This window comes from Gastrolobium bilobum, unplaced genomic scaffold, assembly GCF_033153095.1.
Source record: "Gastrolobium bilobum isolate Gb01-03AN ecotype WA unplaced genomic scaffold, APGP_CSIRO_Gbil_v1 utg1090, whole genome shotgun sequence".
Taxonomy (NCBI): Eukaryota; Viridiplantae; Streptophyta; class Magnoliopsida; order Fabales; family Fabaceae; genus Gastrolobium; species Gastrolobium bilobum.
Window position 1 is genome coordinate 888010 of NW_026899797.1, and position 23073 is coordinate 911082.

Sequence of the window (23073 nt, forward strand, 5' to 3'; positions counted from 1 at the left end):
CTCTTATACAACATAAGAAAAGTATTACTCATAAATAAAATATAATTGCATATTTTTCTTTCCAATGAGTTTTTCTTATCCCTTTCAAGACTAAATGACGGCCATTGTTTTCCGGAAACCCAATCCCGCTTCACCAGAATTACGGATATGCCAGTATTCTCCCTGTTTCATTTTTGTCATGTTTGGACAAAAAAATTATCAGACTGCCACGCTAACAGCAAATTTTGCCAAAATGTCACGCGGCATAATTCGCTACACAGTGTAGCGAAATATGCCACGTCAGAACCAAAAATGCCACATGTCAAATTTTGCAAAATTCGCTACCTATGTAGCGAATTTTGCAAAATTTATCGAAATATGCCACGTCAAAACGCACAGAACCAAGTTAGCGTGACAGTCCGGTAAATTTTTTGTCCAAACGTGGTACTTTGGTCACTGTTCTCACTATTTTCTCAACTCTCAAATAACTTAATTATTTTAACTTTTTTATCTAATCCTATATTCCTTTTTTGGCCTTGCATTTGTGAACTACCAGATATTCTGTAATTCGAACATCTGGATAAAACTTATTTTACATGTAAATGTAAATGACATCTATAATATTCATTAATGCTATTGTAAGAGAGATAGAAGAATCAAAATTAAAGCAAATATTTAACAATTAATAAATTCTCAATAAACTAGTATTTTTTTGTAAATAAAATTTTAGGGTGGAGATCTTTATTTAGCACTAAACTCTTAGATAATTTTGATTATAAACTTATTTATTATCACTGAATAATATTTAATTCTATACACATTTTTTGTTTCTTTTTTTATATATATAGTATTATTAGAGTGGGGGAAAGAGAGCAACGAAGTAACCATTGACCTTCAGTTTTCAAATAACTTATTCACTTCAAAAGTAGGGGTAGTTAGAGGATACGAAAGACCAACTGAGTCTAATGTAACATTATATTATATGAAGTTTTGAAATGGGTATCACCTACTAAATAAAAAAGTCTCCAATTATTCTAACCACTCCTTTTATCATTAACGTCACATGGCTAAGAGGAAGCATTTGGTACGCGAGATTCTTCAATAATTTTGGAAAATTAAATTTTTTTAAATTTTAAATTTACAGATATTATGGAAAATTGAGATTCGCAGTTAAATTTTTTTTTTTCCTCTGCCAAACTCCCCATAAAATTACTCGAACTTTTGCACATTCTCTTGCCATCAATCTCGTGCCTCTTCATCATCTATACTCAACCCATTTCTTCTTCCACCACTGCAAATCAAAAGTCCATCGAAGAAAAACAGAGCCATGAACAGAGAACAAGAAGATATGCAATTTCTTGGGCTCTATGGTGTTTACAAAGAATCCTTCAAGATCATACTTTCATGGAGGAATATCTTCAGCCAGATAACCTTAACTCTTGTCCTCCCTTTCTCCTTCATCTTCCTTATTCACATACAAATATCCCATTTCCTCTACAGGAAGATCATTCACAACATAGAGGAAATAATCGAAACCCCACAGGGCACACCCCAATACCAGAACCTCTCTGACATGATCACCTCTGAATATGCCACTTTCTGGCTCTTTAAGCTCGTTTACTTCACTTTTCTATTCATCTTCTTACTCCTATCCACTTCTGCAGTAGTATACACCATCGCTTCCTTTTATACTGCAAGAGATATAACTTTCAGCAAGGTCATGAGCGTTATTCCAATGGTCCTGAAGAGACTTATGGTCACCTTTATGTGCACCATCTTTGCTTTTTTAGCTTACAACGCTATGGCAGTGTTTATTTTCATCGTATATGCCCTTACTATTGGGGTACAGAGTGGTGGGATTCTAGGTTTAGTGGTTATAGGGATCTTATATTTAATAGGGTTTGTGTACCTTGCAGTGGTTTGGCAATTATCTAGTGTTGTGACGGTGTTGGAAGACTCGTATGGAGTTGAAGCCATGATGATGAGCAATGAATTGATAAAGGGGAAGATGGGTTTGTCCTTACTCATATTTTTGAAACTCATCGTTTCCTTTATCCTGGTACAGTTTTTGTTTAAGAAAGTGGAAGTGGTATTCGTGCATGGATGGAGGCTGAGTTTGGTGGACAGAACGGCATTTGGGATGCTGCGTTTCTTGATGATGTCTCATTTGTTCATTTTTGGACTTGTTCTCCAATCTGTGCTCTATTTTGTTTGCAAGTCCTACCAGTATCAGAATATTGACGAGTCTGATTTGTTAGATGACCTTGAAGACTATCACGGAGAGTACTATGAGCCATTGAAGGCTAAAGATGTTCACCAGGAGCAATCGCATGTGTGATAGTTATAAATAAAACATCATTTATCTAAATTGGGATTCGGATATCTATAATAGTTTATCGATGTCATAAGAATTATCATTATGCGTACATGTATGAGTACTGGATTACGAGGATTGTTTGCAGCCTGTGGATTACTTTGCATAGTATCTTAATAAATGCTTGGATTTTTTATTTTTTTTATATAGGAAATTATTTGATATCTGAAAGTGAATTATCATTATCGCAGGAATAAGAGTGTTTAGATGGAATTCTACTTTTTCAATAGTTGCTTCTTCTTTTTTGTATTTGAAAAAAAGTGATTTTAAATTTTTTTTTTGACTATTTGGACGTTGGCTTTTAAAAAAAGCAAAAGGCAATAAAAAAAGCCAAAATCTAACATTTTTCAAAATAACTTTTGGAAAAAAAGAGAAGTCAAAAGCTAGTGAATAACCATCTTCAACATCTTTCACTTGTTTCTCCTTTGTTTCCTTCGTTACTGAATAGGGTAGATGCGAAGAAAATATCATAATCAATTAAGCAAATTGAACACTCATGTACTAAACTAGAGAACGCCAAGGATGGAGATATGCAATGATATAATCGAGACTGTTCGCAGTTGTAGATCCATGAACAGAGTTTTTGCGAAGAAGGATCTGCATAATGCATTGTTGCAACGATCAAAATGAAAAGGAAAAATGCTTAGAGAGAGAAAGAGTAAGAGAAAATAAAAAATTGTTATTCTTTCTATTCAAACTTACAAGGGCGCACGGTGGAGAGTTTCAAACCCTATAATGCATGAAACAGTCACAATGGACAAGCCAGAAATGACACTGCAAAAGAAGCAGAATGCACAAAGAGAAAAGGACACAACAATAATTATAGGGTTTTATGTTTACCATGTAACATGATATAACATCACCTTTTTACCCACACATTAAAGAGGTGGGGTCCACATGTTTTTCTTTCTTTTTCGTCATTCCACTTTCTCTCTCCATTTTTTTTTTGTGAATGTTGGAAACAACACTTAAATCATGTAACATAACACTAATAAAACCCATAATTATATACTTAAAAAGTGATTTTTTTTAACATCCAAATAGTATTTTTACTTAAAAATATTTTTCAAATATTACATCTAAACGAAAAATAACTTTGACTTTTAAAAAAAAAAATTCATAAAAGGTTATTTTTTCAAAAACTCATCCAAAGAGGCCTAGTTGAGTTAAGTGATTCTATTTAAAGAGATAAGTTAGGGTGAGTTGCATTTTTTTTTAAATTGTTAGTTGTTTGATGATTAATGCATATGACTTAAAATTGTGATATTCATAGATAGAATAAAGCATAATTTGTGGTAATACTCATTTGTTATGCATTGTTTTATGCATAATAAAGCTGGAATAACGAATCTGTTAGGGGTATTTTTTTTTAATGTCGTTAATAAGATTTTGTAATTGGTTTAGGGATAATATAAAGTTTTATATTAAAATCACTAACACGGTATTTGTTTTAATATCGTTAAAAAGATTTTGTAATTGGTTTAGGGAAAATATAAAGTTTTATATTCAATCTCTAACACCTTTGTTCATGCCAAGAATATTTTTTTTTAAAGCTTGAAGTGTGAAAAATATACAGGTTCATCACATAAAAACTCTTTTTGGGATTGAACACTACAAAAAATGCGGCTTTTAGGTACATTCATTTATCCACATTCGTAAAACATGTGGCAAAACCTTAAAATGCCACGTATGTGCAACTAGAGGTGGCAAAGCGGGCCGCCCGCCCCGCCCCGTCATAAGCCCGCCAAAAAATGAGTTAGCCTGCCCCGCCCCGCTTTTGATAGTGGGCTAAGAAAGCCAGCCCGCCCCGCCCCGCCAGCCCGCCTATGTATTGAGATTTTACAATATTAATTACTTATTTGAGTACTCTAAATAATCTTTTTTTAATGGAAATCACCAATCAGCCTGCTCAGAGACTCAAAGCAAAGCAAAAACTACATGTAAAGACAAATTCGATTGAAAATGAAATTAGAGAAACTAGATGTTGCTGCTGCACTATACTTAATAATATATACACAAGATTGATTCACACATGCGTACAACGTACATACAAATACAACAAAACCTTATGCAACATCACTTTAAGAGGCTAAATAACATGGAGGACTATTCATGTATGAAAATAAAAAAAAAACTAAAATAAAATTCACGTATCACTCCAGTTATCATCATCTTAGCCATCATCACTTGCTGGTCGCTGCAACAACCTGAAAGTTTCTCCATTATGGATGCTAAGTTAGATATAAATTGCAAACACCAAAAACAATAAAGGAAAAGAGTATTAGATAACAATACTTGGCGGATTGCATTTGCTTTCTCCAAAAAGCCGTAACTTTGACGTTGACAGTGGGACTAGGACTATGGTTTCATGAACAACATTTGACAATTCTATTAGCAAAATACTAATTTCAGTTAGAAGTGAGAAGCAAAATACATCCAAAATACTAATCTCACTAAAAACATAAACAAAAAAACCACTCAAACTTCCAACACAATCACGATTCACCATGCTGTTCGTTATTTGATGCCACAATTAAAATTCCATCTTCAACATCTTTATCTACAAATCACAATTCAAAAAAGAAAATAATCATATTAACAAAAAATTATGGTTGAAAATAATATAGCAAATACATTCAATTTAAATAAATTACCATTGGCATGAAAATCATTTAACCAATTACGGGTGCAAATCAAAGCTTCAACACATTTGGGCAAGAGACTATTTCTATATTTATTAAGGACACGTGCCCCAATGCTAAATGCAGACTCAGATGCCACAGTGGTGATAGGAATGCTCAATAAGTCACGAGCCATTAACGATAGATCTGGAAAGCGTTTACTATTTTCCCTCCACCATTGCAATACATCCAAATGTTCATAATATTCAAAACACAATGATGACTCTTCCAAATAAATGTCAAGTTGAGACCTTCCAGTTTTTATTGCAAGGTGATGATTGAGCATCTTCAAATTCTGTAACATGAAAAATGAAACTATAAGTAAGATTATGCTTACAAAAGGATAGAATTTAAAGTAAATAAACTATATAAACTTACACCAAACATTGGCAATTCCCAATCTTTCTTATCCCTTGACCTTGACCCACTTGATGACAGAGATGTAATATCACTTTGATCAGTGGAAGTGGAAGTAGAAGAATTATTACTTGCATATTTCTCATAGAGCATGTACAACTTTCTCCTTGTTTGCTCTACCTTTTGATCAACTGTAGATTCATTAACTTGTGAGTAACAAAATTTCAATGAATCTAACTTCATCCGGGGATCAAGAACAAATCCAAATGCAAGTTGAACGCTATATTCATCCCAATATTTCTCAAACTTCAACAACATATTTTCAGCCATAGTCTTTAAAACCTCATCTTCATCATTCAAATGATGAATTAGAATGCATTGAATTTTCCAAACCTGCTCAAAATACATGTTGGAAGTAGGATAAGATGTGCCAGAAATCAAGGTGGTAATATCATAAAATGGCTTCAAGAAAATACAAAGTTTTTCTCCTCTTTTCCATTCTTCAGCTGATGGACAAAATTTATAATGGTTGTCATTCAATTGAAGGCATGCAAACACACGTTGGTAACTAAGAGCACTTTGGAGCATCAAATAAGTAGAGTTCCATCTAGTAGGAACATCCAGGCGCAGGCCAATTGAATTGTCAACATCTCCAACATATTCAATGCATTCCTTAAATTTTATTGCTCTACCTTCTGAGCCCTTAACATATTCGACACTCTCTCTAATCTTCATCAAAGAAACACTAGCTACTTTCAACCCTTCTTGCACAATTAGATTCAAAATGTGTGCAGAACAACGCACATGAAAAAATTCTCCATCACATAACAACATATTATGCATAACAAGTTGACTTTTTAAAATATGACCAATCATATTATCATTGGAAGATGCATTATCCAAAGTAAGGCTAAAAACCTTCTTCTCTATTTCCCATTCCTTCAAGAAACCAAGTATTTTTTTAGACAATTCAAATCCAGTGTGAGGAGGAGGCATATGTTGGAAGTTGATAATTTTGCTATTTAACCTCCATTTTTTATCTACAAAGTGTGCTGTCAAACATATGTAACCTTCAGTTGTACAAGATGTCCATAAATCAGAAGTTAAGCAATTTCTACCAGGAATGCTAGCTATTGTTAGCTTCAGCTTCTCCTTCTCTCTCTTGTAAATATTTAGGATATCACTTTTGGCAGTATTTCTTGAAATAGGAACAAAGTCAGGATTCAAGTATTTTACCCATTCTCTAATCTTCTCATATTCAACAAAGTTAAATGGCAAATCATGTTCAATAATTGCAACTGCCAACATCTCACGTGCCACCATTTGATCTATCTTTCCTGGCTTCAATCTACCGTGCATAACTATCACCATCTGACCTATATCTTCAAATTTGATTTCTTTACACTTTTCAATATGTCGATTTAAAGATGTTGTTCCATGTGTTTTTCCACCAGCCTTATACTCTTGACCACAAGCATTACATTTTGCCTTTTCAACACCATCCTTATCGGGTCCTAATTTTGTGAAAAATTTCCAACAATCTGCTGTTGATATCTTGACCCTTTTGTTGCTTTGAGATTCTTCTTGACTTTTTTCCACATCATTAGATTCAATATCAATAGGGATATCAATTGTAATAGTTTCAATTTCAATGCAGATATTAGATAAAATAATTAACTGCAATTCTGCAAATATCAAAATATACAAAACTAATTTAGTGACCTCATTTCAAACATAATATAGCATTTAGATTTTTTTTAACCATTAAAGAAAGAGAAAAATTCAAAATCAATTTCCTCATCTGCATTATTGAATACCAAGGATGCAGAGTACTATCATCCATGTGCACATTTTTTTCGCTGAAGGAAGAGCATATTATAAATGCAAATTGGGTACTAGTGTTATGATGTGAAATCAATTAAACATCACTCTCACTAAGTATTACGTGACAACACAGGTATCAATTAAACATCAAAAAAAGTTTAGGGTTCCATTCAGTGTTATAAATAGACTATAAACATAATATCAAGCATTCAAATTAAAAAGATAAGTCACAAAAAAAATCCAAAATCCAAAAATCTCTTAGTTTCCTCAACCAAGACACACAGAAGAAGAAAAAACAAATCAAAACAAAACCGAACAAAATAGCAATAGCCATTTCAATATTACATTCACATATCACAGCTTCCAAAACACACAATAGATGAAAAGGTGCAATCAAAATAGTATGATAGAAAACCATAACAATACAAAACATACCTTAGCAGACACTTCCAACGATTTGCAGCAAAGTTCATTAGAAGGATCCTACATAAAACAAAAATTACTTCATTACACATTATTTTGACAAGTAAAAAAGAATGAAGATGTGACTGAAGAAGAAAAAAGAATGAAGATGACTTAATGGTTGCAGATAATCGATAGTGAAAAAGAACAAAAATAATAATAAAAAAATGGGTTACAATAGTTTATCAAATATACCATGCGGTTTGATAAACCAAATGACTTAATCGATAGTTTATCAAAAGAATGAAGATGACTTAATGCGTGTGTAGCTTTCGCTTAAACCAAATATACCATGCGGTTTCCTTGCAGGAGCTGGCGTCGAGAAAGAGTTACAAAGAAAGGATGTTGACTGACGGTGATGCTCAAAGATTTCTAGCAGCAAAGAAATTTTTTTTCATGATCAGCGCTGTCATGTCACGTGGGTCAGGATTCAAGATTGTTTGCGTGTCTGAATGAAGAAAATATTTTGATCTTATCTAATTTGAGTAACTTAAAATAAATAAAAATAATAATAATAATAAAAAACGGGTTTGGCGGGCTAGCCCGCCCCGTAGCGGGGCGATCTTGGTGGGCTGGTGGGCTTGGGGGGCGGGCTTGGCGGGCTGGCGAGTTGAAAAACTCAGCCCGCCCCGCCCTGTTTGGCTGGCGGGGCGGGCCAGCCCGGCGGGCTCGGCCCATTTTGCCAGCTCTATGTGCAACACAATGAGTCCCCTTAGCAAAATGAACCCAAATAATTTCTCTCTCCACTACACGAAAAACAGAACTGCATTTGCATCCTACACAGTTTTCGTTTTCTCCTTAACTCTCTTTCTTAAGGAGCTATTTAGGGTTCATTTCACACACCCTCCCAATAATTCTCCTTCCACACTCTTTGGATCTATGCACCTATTTCGTGTTTGTATCATGACTACAATGTGATTATTGCTTAATTTTTTCGATTTCATATACTAGGATTCAATCTCGCTCTTTTTGATTTTTTTGAATTCATTCCTTCAAAATCTTAAAACAGCTGTTTCTATTTCTTTATCTCTTTTTCTCTCTTTTCTGTTAACGAGCAAATTGAACGAAGCCGATCGAGTAATGGCCAAGTGCGCCACTAACGCGCTTGCCAATCTCACAAAGAATTGTAAATTGGTTCTTTCGATCTAGTTGTGTGTTACTGCATTCATTCAAATTGTAGTGGCTGTATGGTGTTTCTTCCTTGTGTTTTTTTGTCTATCAAATTGAATGTGCCTGTATGAATCGATTGGTGATTTTTTTGCAGATTATCAGGGACTTTGTTTCGCATTCAATAGTTACTTCAAGCACCGCAAGAGTTGAACCAAGCAATGTGGTAACTATGATGTGTATCTCAGTAATTGAACATAACATGTTTGATGAAATGTCTGACTTAATATTTCCTCACTATTCCTAGTTTGCTGTGGGTAAATGTATCATCATGTATATTGTTGTTTTGCCTCTTAGACTTTTAAAAATGGGATGTCCTTTTTTAATAGAGGGATGCAATTTTTCTGCTCATACCCTAGGAATGATGTGGACAACGTTATTATTATTCTGATGTTTTGAAATTTGTGTTACATTAAGATTTGAAGTATTATGACGTGTTTGACCTGAGTGTTCCACACACACACCCCTTGGTACACACACACCTTGGTACACACACACACACCTTGGTAGACACACACACACAATCTTCACCTTGGTATGAAACTTTTGTATTTTCACCTTGGTACACACACAATTTTCACCTTGGTATGAAACTTTAGTATTTTCACCTTGGTATGAAACTATCTGGTTTTGTTTTTAGACATTTTCCACCAGAATGACTCTTTTCCTTTGACAACTCCATTTGCCTTTTTCTGAGACAAAACCCAACTACTAGAAAAGTCCATTTTTTCGATGGAAAAATTCCGTCGAAAATTGTAAAAATTCAGTCGAAAATGAAGTTTTTGACGGAATTATCGACGAAATTCAGGCCGTCGACAATTCCTTTGTTGCTAACAATTTTTTCGACGGAATTAAGGATTCCGTCGAAAATTTTCGACGAAAAATAAATAAAATTCCGTCGAAAAATGTTGTGATTGTTTTCCACAGATAACAGACAGAAAATCAATGAAAAACAGATCACCTCAAAGTAAAGATTTTCGACGGAAAATCAATGAAAATCAATGAAATTCCGTCCAGGGTTTAAGTAAAGATTTTTTTTTTCATATAAAGAACATAAGAACTTCCACTAAAAAAAAAAACAGTTTTCAGCATAAAATTAAATAAAACATCAATAATTTATCTAAAAGAGCACCTTGGAGTCTACCAAAACAAAAAGAAGCAAAAAACATCCCTACAAATAATATGGCAGGATTTATTTATTTGACAAGGATTTGAAATTGGAAGTATCGAAGAAACCGAAGAAAGTTATAAAAAAGAACAAAAATGAAGCGTTGTTATTTATTTATTGACATATAATCTTTTTCGTAGTCTTCGCCTTAGCTTAGTTCCTGATGTTAACTTTAAATATTAAAATGATTTGACAATTCATTTTAGAGCTTGATTTCTATTATCCCAATCTCTAGTGTGGTTCATATTAAATACATGCACAACAATTATATCTTTCCGAAGACTTGTTCTTCGCCGTCCTTCAAGACAAAATCAAAGCCATTGATTTTATCAATGTTCTATTATTATTGGGATTTTCAATCTACATAAATAAAAATTATTCTCTGGTAGTGCTGCACCATACTATTTTTCCTTTACTTATCCATGTCTCCCCTTTGTTTTGCAGGTACATGGGTACTATAACTAGCATAAGTGATCTCATTGGCACTCTGTCAAGGTGAGTTAGATAGCAGTATAAACGGTTCCTTTTGTTATTGTATAAAATTTAATCCCACTTTGCAACTGTATACCTTGTCCTATGGAGATAAGGATAGAAACCTTATGTTGAATTTAGAAATAAGCCAAGTGGGTGAAAATAATAACACTAAGCTGTATGCGTTTTACATTGGCATTTGATCGGATTAAAAATATCTTTCCACAAGGGAGACATGCATCAGATTATTTACATGGAGTACACATTAGAGCATGAGTCAAATATTGGCTAGCCAATTAGAGGTGATACATAAAATTAAGTGTTATATAAGAATATGAGGTGATAATGAAGCAAGTTGGCTCATAAGATGATATAATTTTGTAATGAAATAATGAAATAATAAAAAATAAATAAGATGATAGAAAAAAAATAATGAAATAAAGAAATAGAGAAAATAAAAATAGATCAATAAAAGAGAAAGATAAATTAAAGAGAAAATTAAATAAATAAATAAATAAAAATATAGGGAAAAGGAACTAGACAAGGATTGTATGGAACATATTATCTTTGTTTTCGTGAAAGTAACAAATTATCTTGCAATCATGTTCTCGAAGTAATTATTCTACACTTGACCACATATGTAGATGGGAAAAAAATAAAGATTTCATATGTAGATGAGAGGGAACCCGCCTCCCACTTGCTAGGATGGGCATTGGGGAAGGAGAGGATCGGGGGACAAACAGATGGGTTGAGATAGAAGCTAAAAAGAGCCTACATTTGTCATCTTGTAATACCCTCTCTCTTTCCTAGCTATCACAGAATAGTATAACTGATTTGGTTAGTAACTGCATCCTAATAATGCCAGTGCTGTACTTCCGAAATCAAAAACTTTTTTTCACAGTTGCCAATTGAATTTGTCATATTTTTAACATATACTATATCCATAAATCATATCATACTTGCGCTTATACATTTATAAAATATTCTTGTATCTTGTGCAAGCGTTGGGTTCTATTAAAGTCTCTTTCATTGTATTAAGTAATGCATGTAGTTCAAATAAATTTGATGACTGGTTTTTGTTATTTTTGCACATCCGTAAACCCAAATAGCCGCATATTGAAGTTCAGACTTCAGAGTCAATTTCTTGTTTGCCACAACTCTCTATGTTTTTTATTTCTTTATTACTGTATCCATCCCGAATAACATCATTTACAAAACGAAAATAATATTTTCACGTCAAAGTGTTTAATCATTTTTTACACTTCCCTTGCAACTACTAACAAATACAGTGGTTACATTTTTATTTTTTTTGGTGAACTAGTGGTTACATTCTTTAATGAAAGTAAATGATGGTTTGACTCTTATTTTCGAAACTCAAACTTAATTACAAATTTGTAGCTTCAAGAAATACTTGTGATAAAAAGTTTTTTTTTTTTTTGATATTTAAGTCGTTCAAGAAGATAAGAATAAAAAAATGGTACAAATGTAATTTTTTTAATTTATTAACTGTTTAGAAACTCGCCGATAGAAGTTGTCACTGGTAATTAATTCCTCAACATTAAAGAATTGGACCCTACTGATCTTACGTACCATGGCCCGGACATGACATAAGGGTTAATATTGTACCTTCACATAGGAGCTACCCGGACCTACCTCCCTTCTCCTCTCAAAATATTTTTGCATTGGAAGTTTGTTAGATTTCAGTTTTGATCTTTTGGTTATTTTTCCCTTTGATAGCTGGTGTATACCTCTGTATATAAAGAGAGGCTCCTAAACTGTATGAGTTAACTTTAATGGAAGTATTTCATTTTTGTCCATTTCAAGAATAATACTTTTCTTTACTCCTTGGCAGTGTGTTCTCTTTATGAACTTGAGTCTATAGATCCTAATGCCATATTTGGTCCGTGTTGTGGAACTCGTTCTTCTCTTTATGCAGGTGAGGATATACATAGCTGATGGTGTTACAACTGAATTGGAGAAATCAAAACTAGACTAAATATTTTAAACCCCTTTGCTTACAGGGGTACTACTTGGTAAGTTTGAAAAGCTTTTACCTTAAAATAGTAAGTGAAAAGTTAATTCGCGCAAAGAAACATTTATATTATAAGTATATTTTTTTTATTAATCTTAATTTGATTCTCTTTTATTTATATGATTATATGGTGTTCATTTCAAATGTGTTCAAATACTTTTAATTTGTTTATCACTACTAATAAATACTAGTGCTCAATATTTTGGGTTTTTTGCTGCAGTACCCTCCTAGTGGGATGATCCTGCAGGGAGCACAGTGCATGCAGGCTCAACAGATGATACAACAACAACTAATGGCTGCATGGTCCTCCCTTCTATGTGCTCAACAACAACCTTACTCAGCACTTAACAGCAGCAAGCATTGCACAGCCAACTTGGTGAGAGTTCAAGTGGAAGTTCAGGACTTCACATGTTGCAAAGTGATGCCAACAATATCAATGTGGGAGGCAATGCAACGATGAGTTCTCGTGGGGAAACCCTTTACCTAAAATCTATATTTCTCACCCAATAGTTCATTATCTAATGGATTTTTCCTTTCTAATACTCTATCCGAGAGTTATCAATATTTATCAAATCCTTTTTTATGATATTGTGAATACAATGCTCTGTACTAAATATTTTCTAAATTGAATGAAAAAAATACTTAATATTATTTCTAAAAATAGTCAGGTTGATCTTACAAGGTTTAGTTTGAAGGCCCATTTAATTAGGTTATAATAAAATAAAATCTATTGTGATTACGGCACCAAATAATATTCACAGGAAAAAAAACTTGTTGCGATTACGGCAAGTATACCGATCGTGCCAAGTAATAAAGTGATAAGAAATATCATTCCCTCAAGGACTAATGCACCAATTATTACTCTAATTAGTCCCCTTAATTTGGAAAACTCAGTTTAATTGATAAAGTAATTGTTGACTGTAATTTAAAGACAATAATAATCTACAGCATTCAATAATAATCAAGAATGTAAAAGAAATATGAGTAAATAAGGTTGTAAAGGAAACTGCAGTCGGATGCACTTCACCTTTGATCCTCCCTTATAATTATAAATTAATTCTTATAATTAATTAATTCATTAGCTCAGACAATTCATCTTTTTCCTATTAAAAGTTGAACCCTAATGTCTTAGTGTATTCAACCCTTTAACCCAATTAGAACCTTAGTGTCCTAGTAATTTCTCTTGAATCAAGTATGAAGCAGATGAATTTAAAAGTCTGCAACCTATGTAAGCCTATGTCTAGATTATACACAGTTTGTTATTCTACCCTTGTCAGAATTAAAACCCCAATATTCCTAATGTGAGCTCTAACTCTCGAAACCCTATAATAGAACGATCAATTCTAAAAAGAGTATGGAAAAATTAACACAGGTAGAATAAAACTAAATAAATTAAATTAATTATAAAAACAATTTAAAAACTATAAAAGATTCCTATTGGATCCGTGATCCCAACTACAAAGAGAATTTAGCCTGACATATCTGACTTTAACAAATCAAAATAAAAAGAATTCATGAAAGAATGGAAAAGAAGAAGAAGACGAAGAAGAAATCTTTAGTCTTCAGTTTCTCTGAGCGTTGATCTTCAGCATCAATCTCCAAAAGCTCTCTCTTTTTTTGTGTTTTTTTGCAATCCACTCTGCCAAAGATACCTTCTAAGGATTTTTACTCCCTTATTTATAAGAAACAAATCAAATCCAGCCATATCTTTCCAAATATTTGATTCACAATCCTTATCTGATTAAAATCAAATCATTTAGATGCTGAACACGTCGAACCCGCGCGATCTGCGCAGGAAATCAGTGAAGATTGCTGTTTAATTCTCCTCCTTGGCGCTATTGGCGCCAGTGTGGCGCGTTTAGCGTGGTTGTCCAGTGAATGTATTTTTCCTTGGCACGATCAGCGCCAATCTCACGCGATTCGCGCCAATGGATGGCTGTCAGTTTGAAAGTAATCTTTTTGCATGTATTTTCTTCTGCAAAATATAAAAACTCAGTGAGAGTGTGTCTGAGAATGGATTGTCAATAATTCTATCAAATAACATCATTTATCACTGAATTAAGATCAATTTCTTGCTCTTTTTACCTTAGAAATCTCTATATGCTGAAGGCATCTCAATGGTCCTCCCTTCTATGTGCTCAACAACCTTACTCAGCACTTAACAGCAGCAAACATTGCACAGCCAACTTGGTGAGAGTTCAAGTGGAAGTTCAGAACTTCATATGTTGTAAAGTGATGCCAACAATATCAATGTGGGAGGCAATGCAACGATGAGTTCTGATGGGGAAACCCTTTACCTGAAATCTATATTTCTCTCAGGAAAACAATTGACCATTTTATTGCAACTATCCTCTTTTTATGATATTGACAATACAATGCTCTGTACTAAATATTCTCTAAATTGAATGAAAAAAAATACTTAATATTATTTCTAAAAATAGCCAAGTTGATCTTACAAGGTTTAGTTTGAAGGCTAATTTAATTAGGTTATAATAAAATAAAATTTATGGATCTTATTTCTATTTATGCGAAAAATTTGACTGCATGTATATTCAATTTGAGGTTTGGTTTTATTGGTTTCACAATTAAATAATATCAGCAAAATAAAACAATAGCCACGTTTGGCTATTAATTTTTTTTATATAAAAATAACAATATATTAGCCACGGTTAATACGTGCCTAAACAAGGATATCAAATTTTCTTTTACAGTAATTAGTTGTGGTTGTTTGCGTGGTTATATAACAATAAATATGGCTAAATAAATGTTACTGCATTTATATAGAGTGTAGCTACATAAAACAACAAATGTAGCTAAAATTTTGTAACACCACGATTAGCCACATTTAGTAAAAAGTGTGGTTGTTTTATTTAGCCACAACTTTTGTGCCAATTAGCCACGTTTTTAAACGTGGCTAAACCCCTGTTTTTTGCAGTGGAAGTATGAAAGATGTAGGGACTTATAAAGATCTTCTCATACTATATCAAGAATTATTTCTCTTATAAGCTTTGTCAAAGGCAAAAAAAAATCAATTATTATATTTTTAAGGAAAAAAAAAAACAAAAATGTTACATTTTAAAATATATTTATAAATCTATAGCAATCAATCCCATCCAAAATGAGGAGCGAATGAGGTTGGATCCTGCCTAAAATGAGGCGCAACCCATCCCTTATATCAATGTTGTTAAACTCGACCCGGTTATTGAACCGGTCGAGGTACTGGGTTAGTGGAACACTGATTCAACCAGTGAGTCACTGGTTCAATCGCATGACCCGGTAAATATATATAAATTTATAATTTATATTAAAAAGTTTAAATATATCTAAATACTTATAAAAATAATTTCAATTTCAAATATTCTCCTTTTTTTGATAAATAAATATTCTAACTTTATTAATAATGAATATTACATTTTGTATTCCAAAAGAAAAATATCATATTTTAAATATAATTTAATATAATAAATTTTTCAAAAAGGTCGTAGCTTTGCAAAATGTCGTTCCATTTGAATTAAGTGATTAACTACTCCTTTCACTAGGTTCGGTTGAGTGTGGGTAATAGCTAGGGCTCTGTATATAGTCCTTCCACCGAAACTACCCCTTTCAATTTATCAATGCAATAATGTACTTCTGTAGATTTCATTTTCCAATACAATGTAATAAATGCAAAGTACAAAAGCATTTCTCTTTTTTGAAAACAACTATCGTCTCCCTTTCTTTAATTTTTGAAAATAGCTATCATCTCATTATCTACTACTGCCATTATCGTCTCTCTTTCTTTATTTTTTGAAAATAGTTATCGTCTCTTTATGTGCTACTTCTTCGTCTCCCTTTCTTTAATTTTTGAAAATAGCTATCATCTCTTTATCTGCTACTTCTTCTTTGCCATTATCGTCTCTCTTTCTCTTTTTTTTGAAAATAGTTATCGTCTCTTTATGTGCTACTTCTTCTTCTTCTTCTTTGTGTGTTTATCGCCTCTGCACCGACCAGATCTCTGGCTAGACATTTGTACCACCGTGTGGTCTTCCCTGGTGGACCCCATTGTTGGCCAAGTCATCTCCCGGCGGCCAGCGTTCCATTTTTTTCGACGTTTTTTCTTCCTTTTTGTTGTTTATTTTTTGACTTGGCGAGTCGCCGGTTTTAGCAAAACCAACCGGTTTATTCCGGTTCACACCGGGTCACGCTGGTTTGTTTGCATGTCCGATCTATTATTCTACCCGGACCTGTCACATGACCAGTTTACCGGTTTTCGGTTCGACCTGGCCGGTCCGGTTCGATTTTTATAACACTGCCCTATATGGTATGATACTCACTTCTAAATCATCTTAAAGTCCACTTTTTGGCACTCATTACTTCTGATAACTTATAGCTACTTACAACTAAATAGTCCCTTATATGAAATTATACTCACTTCTGAATATTCCGGCCAAACAAATAATTATTTCTTTTTTTAATTTTTATTTATTATCATTTTAATAAATCAATCGATTTAATTATATATATGTGAAAAAAAAATTCTATAGTCACTTTAGATAACATTATCTACATATACCCCTTTTTAGCTAAGTCTGATCAGTAAGACTTTGTTGTAATAATAAAGTTGTTCTTTTTTTTCTCTCTCCGACATTGTCGACTGACGTGGCGGAGAGAGAAAATACAATTTTTATGTCTTACTAGTCAGACTTAGTTAAAAACAAGTAGCTGTAGACAACCTTATCTAAAGCGGCTATAAAAAGTTTTAAACCTATATATGTGTGTGTGTGTGTGTGTATCTATATATCGATGTTCTCGTAATTATAGATTTTATGTTTTTGTAATTATTTTAAATAATAAGAAATTTAAATCAAAATTCGATCTATTCAAATATTTTATATGTAATTTTTATGAGTATTTACCCTTTTTAAAAATATTCAAATCTGGCGAGTGCAAGCAGAGAGAAGTATATTTTAGTTGAAGTTCCATCTCCCATTTACACCGTTTGAATTTGTAACAATACTGTCACTAGAGCGTTTAAAGGCAAGTCGAAATGAGCTGCAGGGTTTCTCCGATGAAGGGCAAGCCATTGTAACAATATTGTCTAACCCTGGCTTTAATACCTTCAATATCGGCTGAAAAGCCTTTGCGGAAGTCAAACATCAAGCTAGGAGCTCGACTATTAAAGCGCTCAGCTTGAACTCAACAGGTCGACCTATTCGCAGCAGAAACTAAAATATAGAAAGGAGAGAGAGAAAGATGAACACAGACAGATTTTTAACGTGGGAAAATCTTCTCCAATGTGAAGAAGTAAAAACTCACAGGACACTAGTCCAGAATTAAACTTTTACTATGAAAATAATGGGTACAAGATATCAAACTTCACCAATAATGGTGGTACACTCAAACCTCACCTACAATGGTGGTATTCTCTCAAACTTTCCTAAGGAGGTCTAACACTCAAGCTTCTCCCACTCTTGATATTCTAGATTTTTCCCTCCTCTACTATATAAGTTTGTGTTATATGAGACCTTAGAGTTAGACATTTTTGAGACAATTTTGAGAACACCTCTAGGGAGAAACTTGAATGTTAGACCTCCTTAAGAAAGTTTGAGAGAATACCACTATTGTAGGAGTTTACCACCATTATTGGTGAAGTTTGATATCTTGTACCCATTAATCTCATAGTGAAAGTTTGATTTTAGACTAGTACATCTTGGGTTTTGTACTTCTTCACATTAGAGAAGGTTTTCTCACGTTAAAAATTTGTTTATGTTTATCTCTCTCTCCCCCCTTTCTATATTTTTGTTTCTGCTGCGTATAGGCCGACCTGGTGAGTTCAGGTCGACCTCTTTGATAGCCAAGCTCCTAACTTGATGTTTGACTTTCGCAAAGACTTCTTAGCCAAGAATGACGGACCAAGTTCGTTCCAAAATATATGTGTGTATATATATAAAGCGAGAAAAAAGGAGGAAAAGAAGGGGTGGTTTTACTCTTTAGAGAGAGTGGTTTTACTCTTTAGAGAGAGTTTGAAGTTAGTGAGGGAAGGGACATTAATGGAAGATGAAGGAGCACACGAAAGGGTGTGGGGGTACGCTCTATTGTGTGGTTAGAATCTAGAAGAAAAAGAAAAGGATATACAGGAAGAAACAAATGCGGTGACACTTTTTGGGCTGGATCGCGTCCAAAACAGGCGTGACCAAGCCCCCTAATGTACTTAGCTTTAGGCGGAACCAATCCCACCCCATTGTTGGCGGGATTTATTGTCATAAATTCGTAAATAAATTTTAAAATGTAATATTTTTGTAATTTTTAATAAAAAAAATATTTAAATTTTTTAGCCTTTCTGATATTTTGAAAAAGTCAATTAATAGTTTTATATTATATTTTGAATCTTTGTATCTTTTTTTCTTTTACCACATTAAACGATTTATATAACACGTGTTAAGGAAGGTAGCATTTTCTTGGTACAAAGAAGACTACTGAGGTCAAGGAAGCACAGACACTCCAAAAAACAAGGAGTGTCGTGTCCAACACGCCGACACGCGGTCAACATTCCCGACACGGTGTCCGACACGCGGTCAACATTCCTGACACGTGAATTTGATTGTGTCCGATACGCTCCGACACGGTCAAATGACATTTTTGTAAAAAAAATTTTAAATTTAAAAAAAAAAAAATATTTTTTTATAAAATTAAAATATATTAATAAAGTTTCCACCTGATCATATCAATTTTATTTTTTTATCTTTTTTTCCCTTAAGTAGATAAGAGATCATCTCAGCATTATTGTTGTCAATTCCTATTACGCTCTTGTTGTATCTCCTTCTCTCTGATCTCTCTCTAATATGATTTGATCTCTCTATCTGATATTATCTATCTCTCATCCCAGTTCTTATTTTTTTTATTAAAGTTTCCACCTTTATAACGTGTTGATGGGTATTATTAATTTAGTTTTATTTTTTTGTTAAATTATTGAATATTAAATGAAATATATACTATATAAATTAAAAATATTATTTAATATTAGAACGTGTCCTAACGTGTCAAAATTCATATTTTTTTAAAATTAACGTGTCAAAATATCGTGTCGTATCACATGTCACATATCATATAAGTGGTACATACACTGAGATATTAAGATATATTGAGACACCGCGGGGCAACACAAATGTCAGAAGCCAAAACAAGTGCTGACTGCTGAGATGCTTGATCGGTTGGCTGCTGGGCTACGCGAGTGGGGAATTAATTTCCAGGTCCCCTCCCCTTTTTTCCCCTCTCTCTTCTCTTTCCTCCCTAGTCTCTCTTGGCGGACTACAAGGGTCTGGGACGCAGAATTTTGTCTCACGCACGTGACCAAGAACAAATAGTAAGTAATAAAGTAAGGGAAATCATTATCTCCTTCTACATGAGATAAGAACTTTTTCCTACTCAAATTCATTTTCCGTGCCAATTAATTTTTCTTTTCTTTTTTAATTTAAAATGTGGGACCCACATTTAACTTATCTCTACTTTTTTTCTCTCCTACTATTCTACAACATAAGAAAATATGCACCCATAAAGTAATGAGTTTAATATCAAAACAAAAATTAAATATGGAGAATACAATAAAATAAAACCAATTTAAACAAGAAATTTGGCTTATTTTATAAACTGAATTACAACAGCATCATGGTAGCATTTTATTTATAGAGCCAAACCAGGGTTTAAGTAAAGATTTTGTTTTTTTCATATAAAGAACATAAGAACTTCCACTAAAAAAAAAATAATAATCAGTTTTCAGCATAAAATTAAATAAAACATCAATAATTTATGTAAAAGAGCACCTTGGAGTCTACCAAAACAAAAAGAAGCAAAAAACATCCCTATAAATAATATGGCAGGATTTATTTATTTGACAAGGATTTGAAATTGGAAGTATCGAAGAAACCGAAGAAAGTTATAAAAAAGAACAAAAATGAAGCGTTGTTATTTATTTATTGAGATATAATCTTTTTCGTAGTCTTCGCCTTAGCTTAGTTCCTGATGTTAAGTACTTAAATATTAAAATGATTTGACAATTCATTTTAGAGCTTGATTTATATTATCCCAATCTCTTGTGTGGTTCATATTAAATACTTGCACAACAATAACTTTATATCTTTCCGAAGACTTGTTCTTCGCCGTCCTTCAAGACAAAATCAAAGCCATTGATTTTTCCGGAAATATTGTCCACTACCAATGAATCTTCTTTTATTTTGTATCTCATAGTAAATTCCTCTTTTGGCCTTGCATTTGTATGCCATCAGGGTATGATGTAATTATTCAAACATCTAGGTAAAACTTTTTGTACCAGTAATTAAATTGATTCTTATCAAAATAATGTTCATTAATGCTATTGTTAGAGTAAACAAGAATAATCAAAGAAAAACAAATATTTGACAGTTAATCAATTCTCAGTAAACTAGTGATTTTGTTAATAACAAAATTATAATGCTCACCATTTACTAAACATTAATTAAACTTCTAGACAATTTTGATTAATTATACTATCGTGGTAATTAAACATCGTTGAGAAAAAGAAAACACGTGGAAAGCACATTTTTTTCCTTTTTATTTATGTAGTATTGGACATTATTAAACAAAAGAAAAAATGTTTATCCTTTTAAATGACATAACTTATATCCTTTCACTCTCACAAAGAGGTGGGATCCATACCTTTATTTTTTTTGTCAACTATCTCTCCTCGTTTATCTATCTCTTTTACTCTCTTAAAATGACACAACTTTACGTCCTTTAAAATGACACACACTTTTCCCTTGAACAAACTTCACCATTGACCTATACTTGTCAAATAACACGTTCATTTAAAAAGTAGCGCTAGTTAGAGCGCATGGAAGACCAACTGAGTCTAATTTGCTACCACGATATAAAACTTTGACGCATTCTCTTGCTATTATAGTCTCCTACCTCTTCATCATCTATTCTCAATCCATAGCTTCCCCACCATTGCAAACTAAAACACTATCGAAAGAAAAATTGAGCAATGGACAGAGAACAAGAAGAGATGCAATTTCTTGGGCTCTTTGACATCTACAAAGAATCCTACAAGATCATACTTTCATGGAAGAAGATCTTCAGCCAGATCACCTTAACTCTAATCCTCCCCCTCTCCTTCATCTTCCTCATTCATATAGAGGTGTCCAATTTCCTCTTCAGGAAGATTATGCACAACACACAGGAAATAATCGAAACCCAACAGGGCACACCCCAATACAAGAAGCTCTCTGATATACTCTCCTCTGAATGGGCCACTTTCTTTTTCTTCAAGCTCGTTTACTTCACTTTTCTCTTCATCTTCTCACTCCTATCCACATCTGCAGTGGTATACACCATCGCTTCCATTTATACCGCAAGAGATGTAACTTTCAACAAGGTCATGAGCGTTGTTCCAAAGGTCTGGAAGAGACTTATGGTCACTTTTTTGTGCACCTTCGTTGCTTTCTTTGCTTACAACGCTATGACAGTGTTTGTTATCTTCATATGGGCACTTACAATTGGGGTACATAGTGGAGCGATTGTCATTTTAGTGGTCATTGCGATATTATATTTAATAGGGTTTGTGTACCTTACAGTGGTTTGGCAATTAGCTAGTGTTGTGACAGTGTTGGAAGACTCGTGTGGATTTCAAGCCATGATGATTAGCAAGGAATTGATAAAGGGAAAGATGGGTTTGTCCATACTCATATTTTTGAAGCTCAATGTTTCATTTGTCCTGATACAGTTTTTGTTCAAGAAAGCGGTCATGCAAGGATGGGGAATGAGCTCAGTAGGATATGGGATATTGTGTTTCTCGCTTTTGCCTCATTTGTTTCTGTTTGGGCTTGTCATCCAAACTGTGCTCTATTTTGTTTGCAAATCCTATCACCATCAGAATATTGACAAGTCTGCTTTGTCAGATCACCTCGAAGTTTATCACGGAGAATATGAGCCATTGAAGGCTAAAGATGTTCAGCTAGAGCATTACAATGTCTGATAGATAGATCAAACATTATTTATCTAAATTGTTATGCGTATATCTGCTATAGTTTGTTGATGTCATAAGAAATATCTGTATGTGTGAAATTAAATTGAGCAGATATGTGTGTGCATTGAATTCCCGAGGATTATCATCAGCTTGTGGCTTTTCTTTGCATAATATATTAATGAATGCTTGATTTTTATTTTCTTAAAAGGAAAATGATATCCGGAAGTCATTTAAATCCTGTAAAATCCGAGTAGATTGAATCTATTGAGCGAATTAAGTGGTTTTTTTGACCATTGTACCCCTAATTTAATTAAAAATTATTGCTTCACTGTCGTACCAAAATATTTCACTCACCTGTCCCTATTTGACCTAACTAAGTTATGTACTTAGAGTATATTACGTGAAACAATAAATATTAAGATACACAAGTGTCATACTCAAGTATTGTTTGTGAACTGGGTTGTTGATGGAATTTACTCGAGTACACCACTCGTATACTCGACTATATTGTGTGGAGAAAAGAACGAACACCCTAAGGAAGAAACAAAAGTGGGAGGGGCTATCATTGAGTCCATATAA

At 33.3% G+C, this 23073-nt stretch overlaps 2 protein-coding genes across 2 annotated transcripts; both read left to right on the forward strand.

Annotated features, from left to right (window-relative positions):
• Positions 1 to 1306: 1306 nt before the first annotated feature.
• Positions 1307 to 2317, forward strand: LOC133293541 (uncharacterized). Its single transcript, XM_061492117.1, has one exon. It carries the CDS (start codon positions 1307 to 1309, stop codon positions 2315 to 2317), a length of 1011 nt encoding a protein of 336 aa, XP_061348101.1.
• A 19196-nt stretch (positions 2318 to 21513) lies between these two features.
• LOC133293599 (uncharacterized) lies at positions 21514 to 22561 on the forward strand. The gene has a single exon (XM_061492189.1). It carries the CDS (start codon positions 21514 to 21516, stop codon positions 22501 to 22503), a length of 990 nt encoding a protein of 329 aa, XP_061348173.1. The 3' UTR covers positions 22504 to 22561.
• The last annotated feature ends 512 nt before the right edge of the window (positions 22562 to 23073 follow it).

Excerpts from the sequence above, each read along its gene's own strand:
- LOC133293599 (XM_061492189.1), top strand. The coding sequence starts at position 21,514 with ATGGACAGAGAACAAGAAGAGATGCAATTTCTTGGGCTCTTTGACATC.
- LOC133293541 (XM_061492117.1), top strand. The coding sequence starts at position 1,307 with ATGAACAGAGAACAAGAAGATATGCAATTTCTTGGGCTCTATGGTGTT.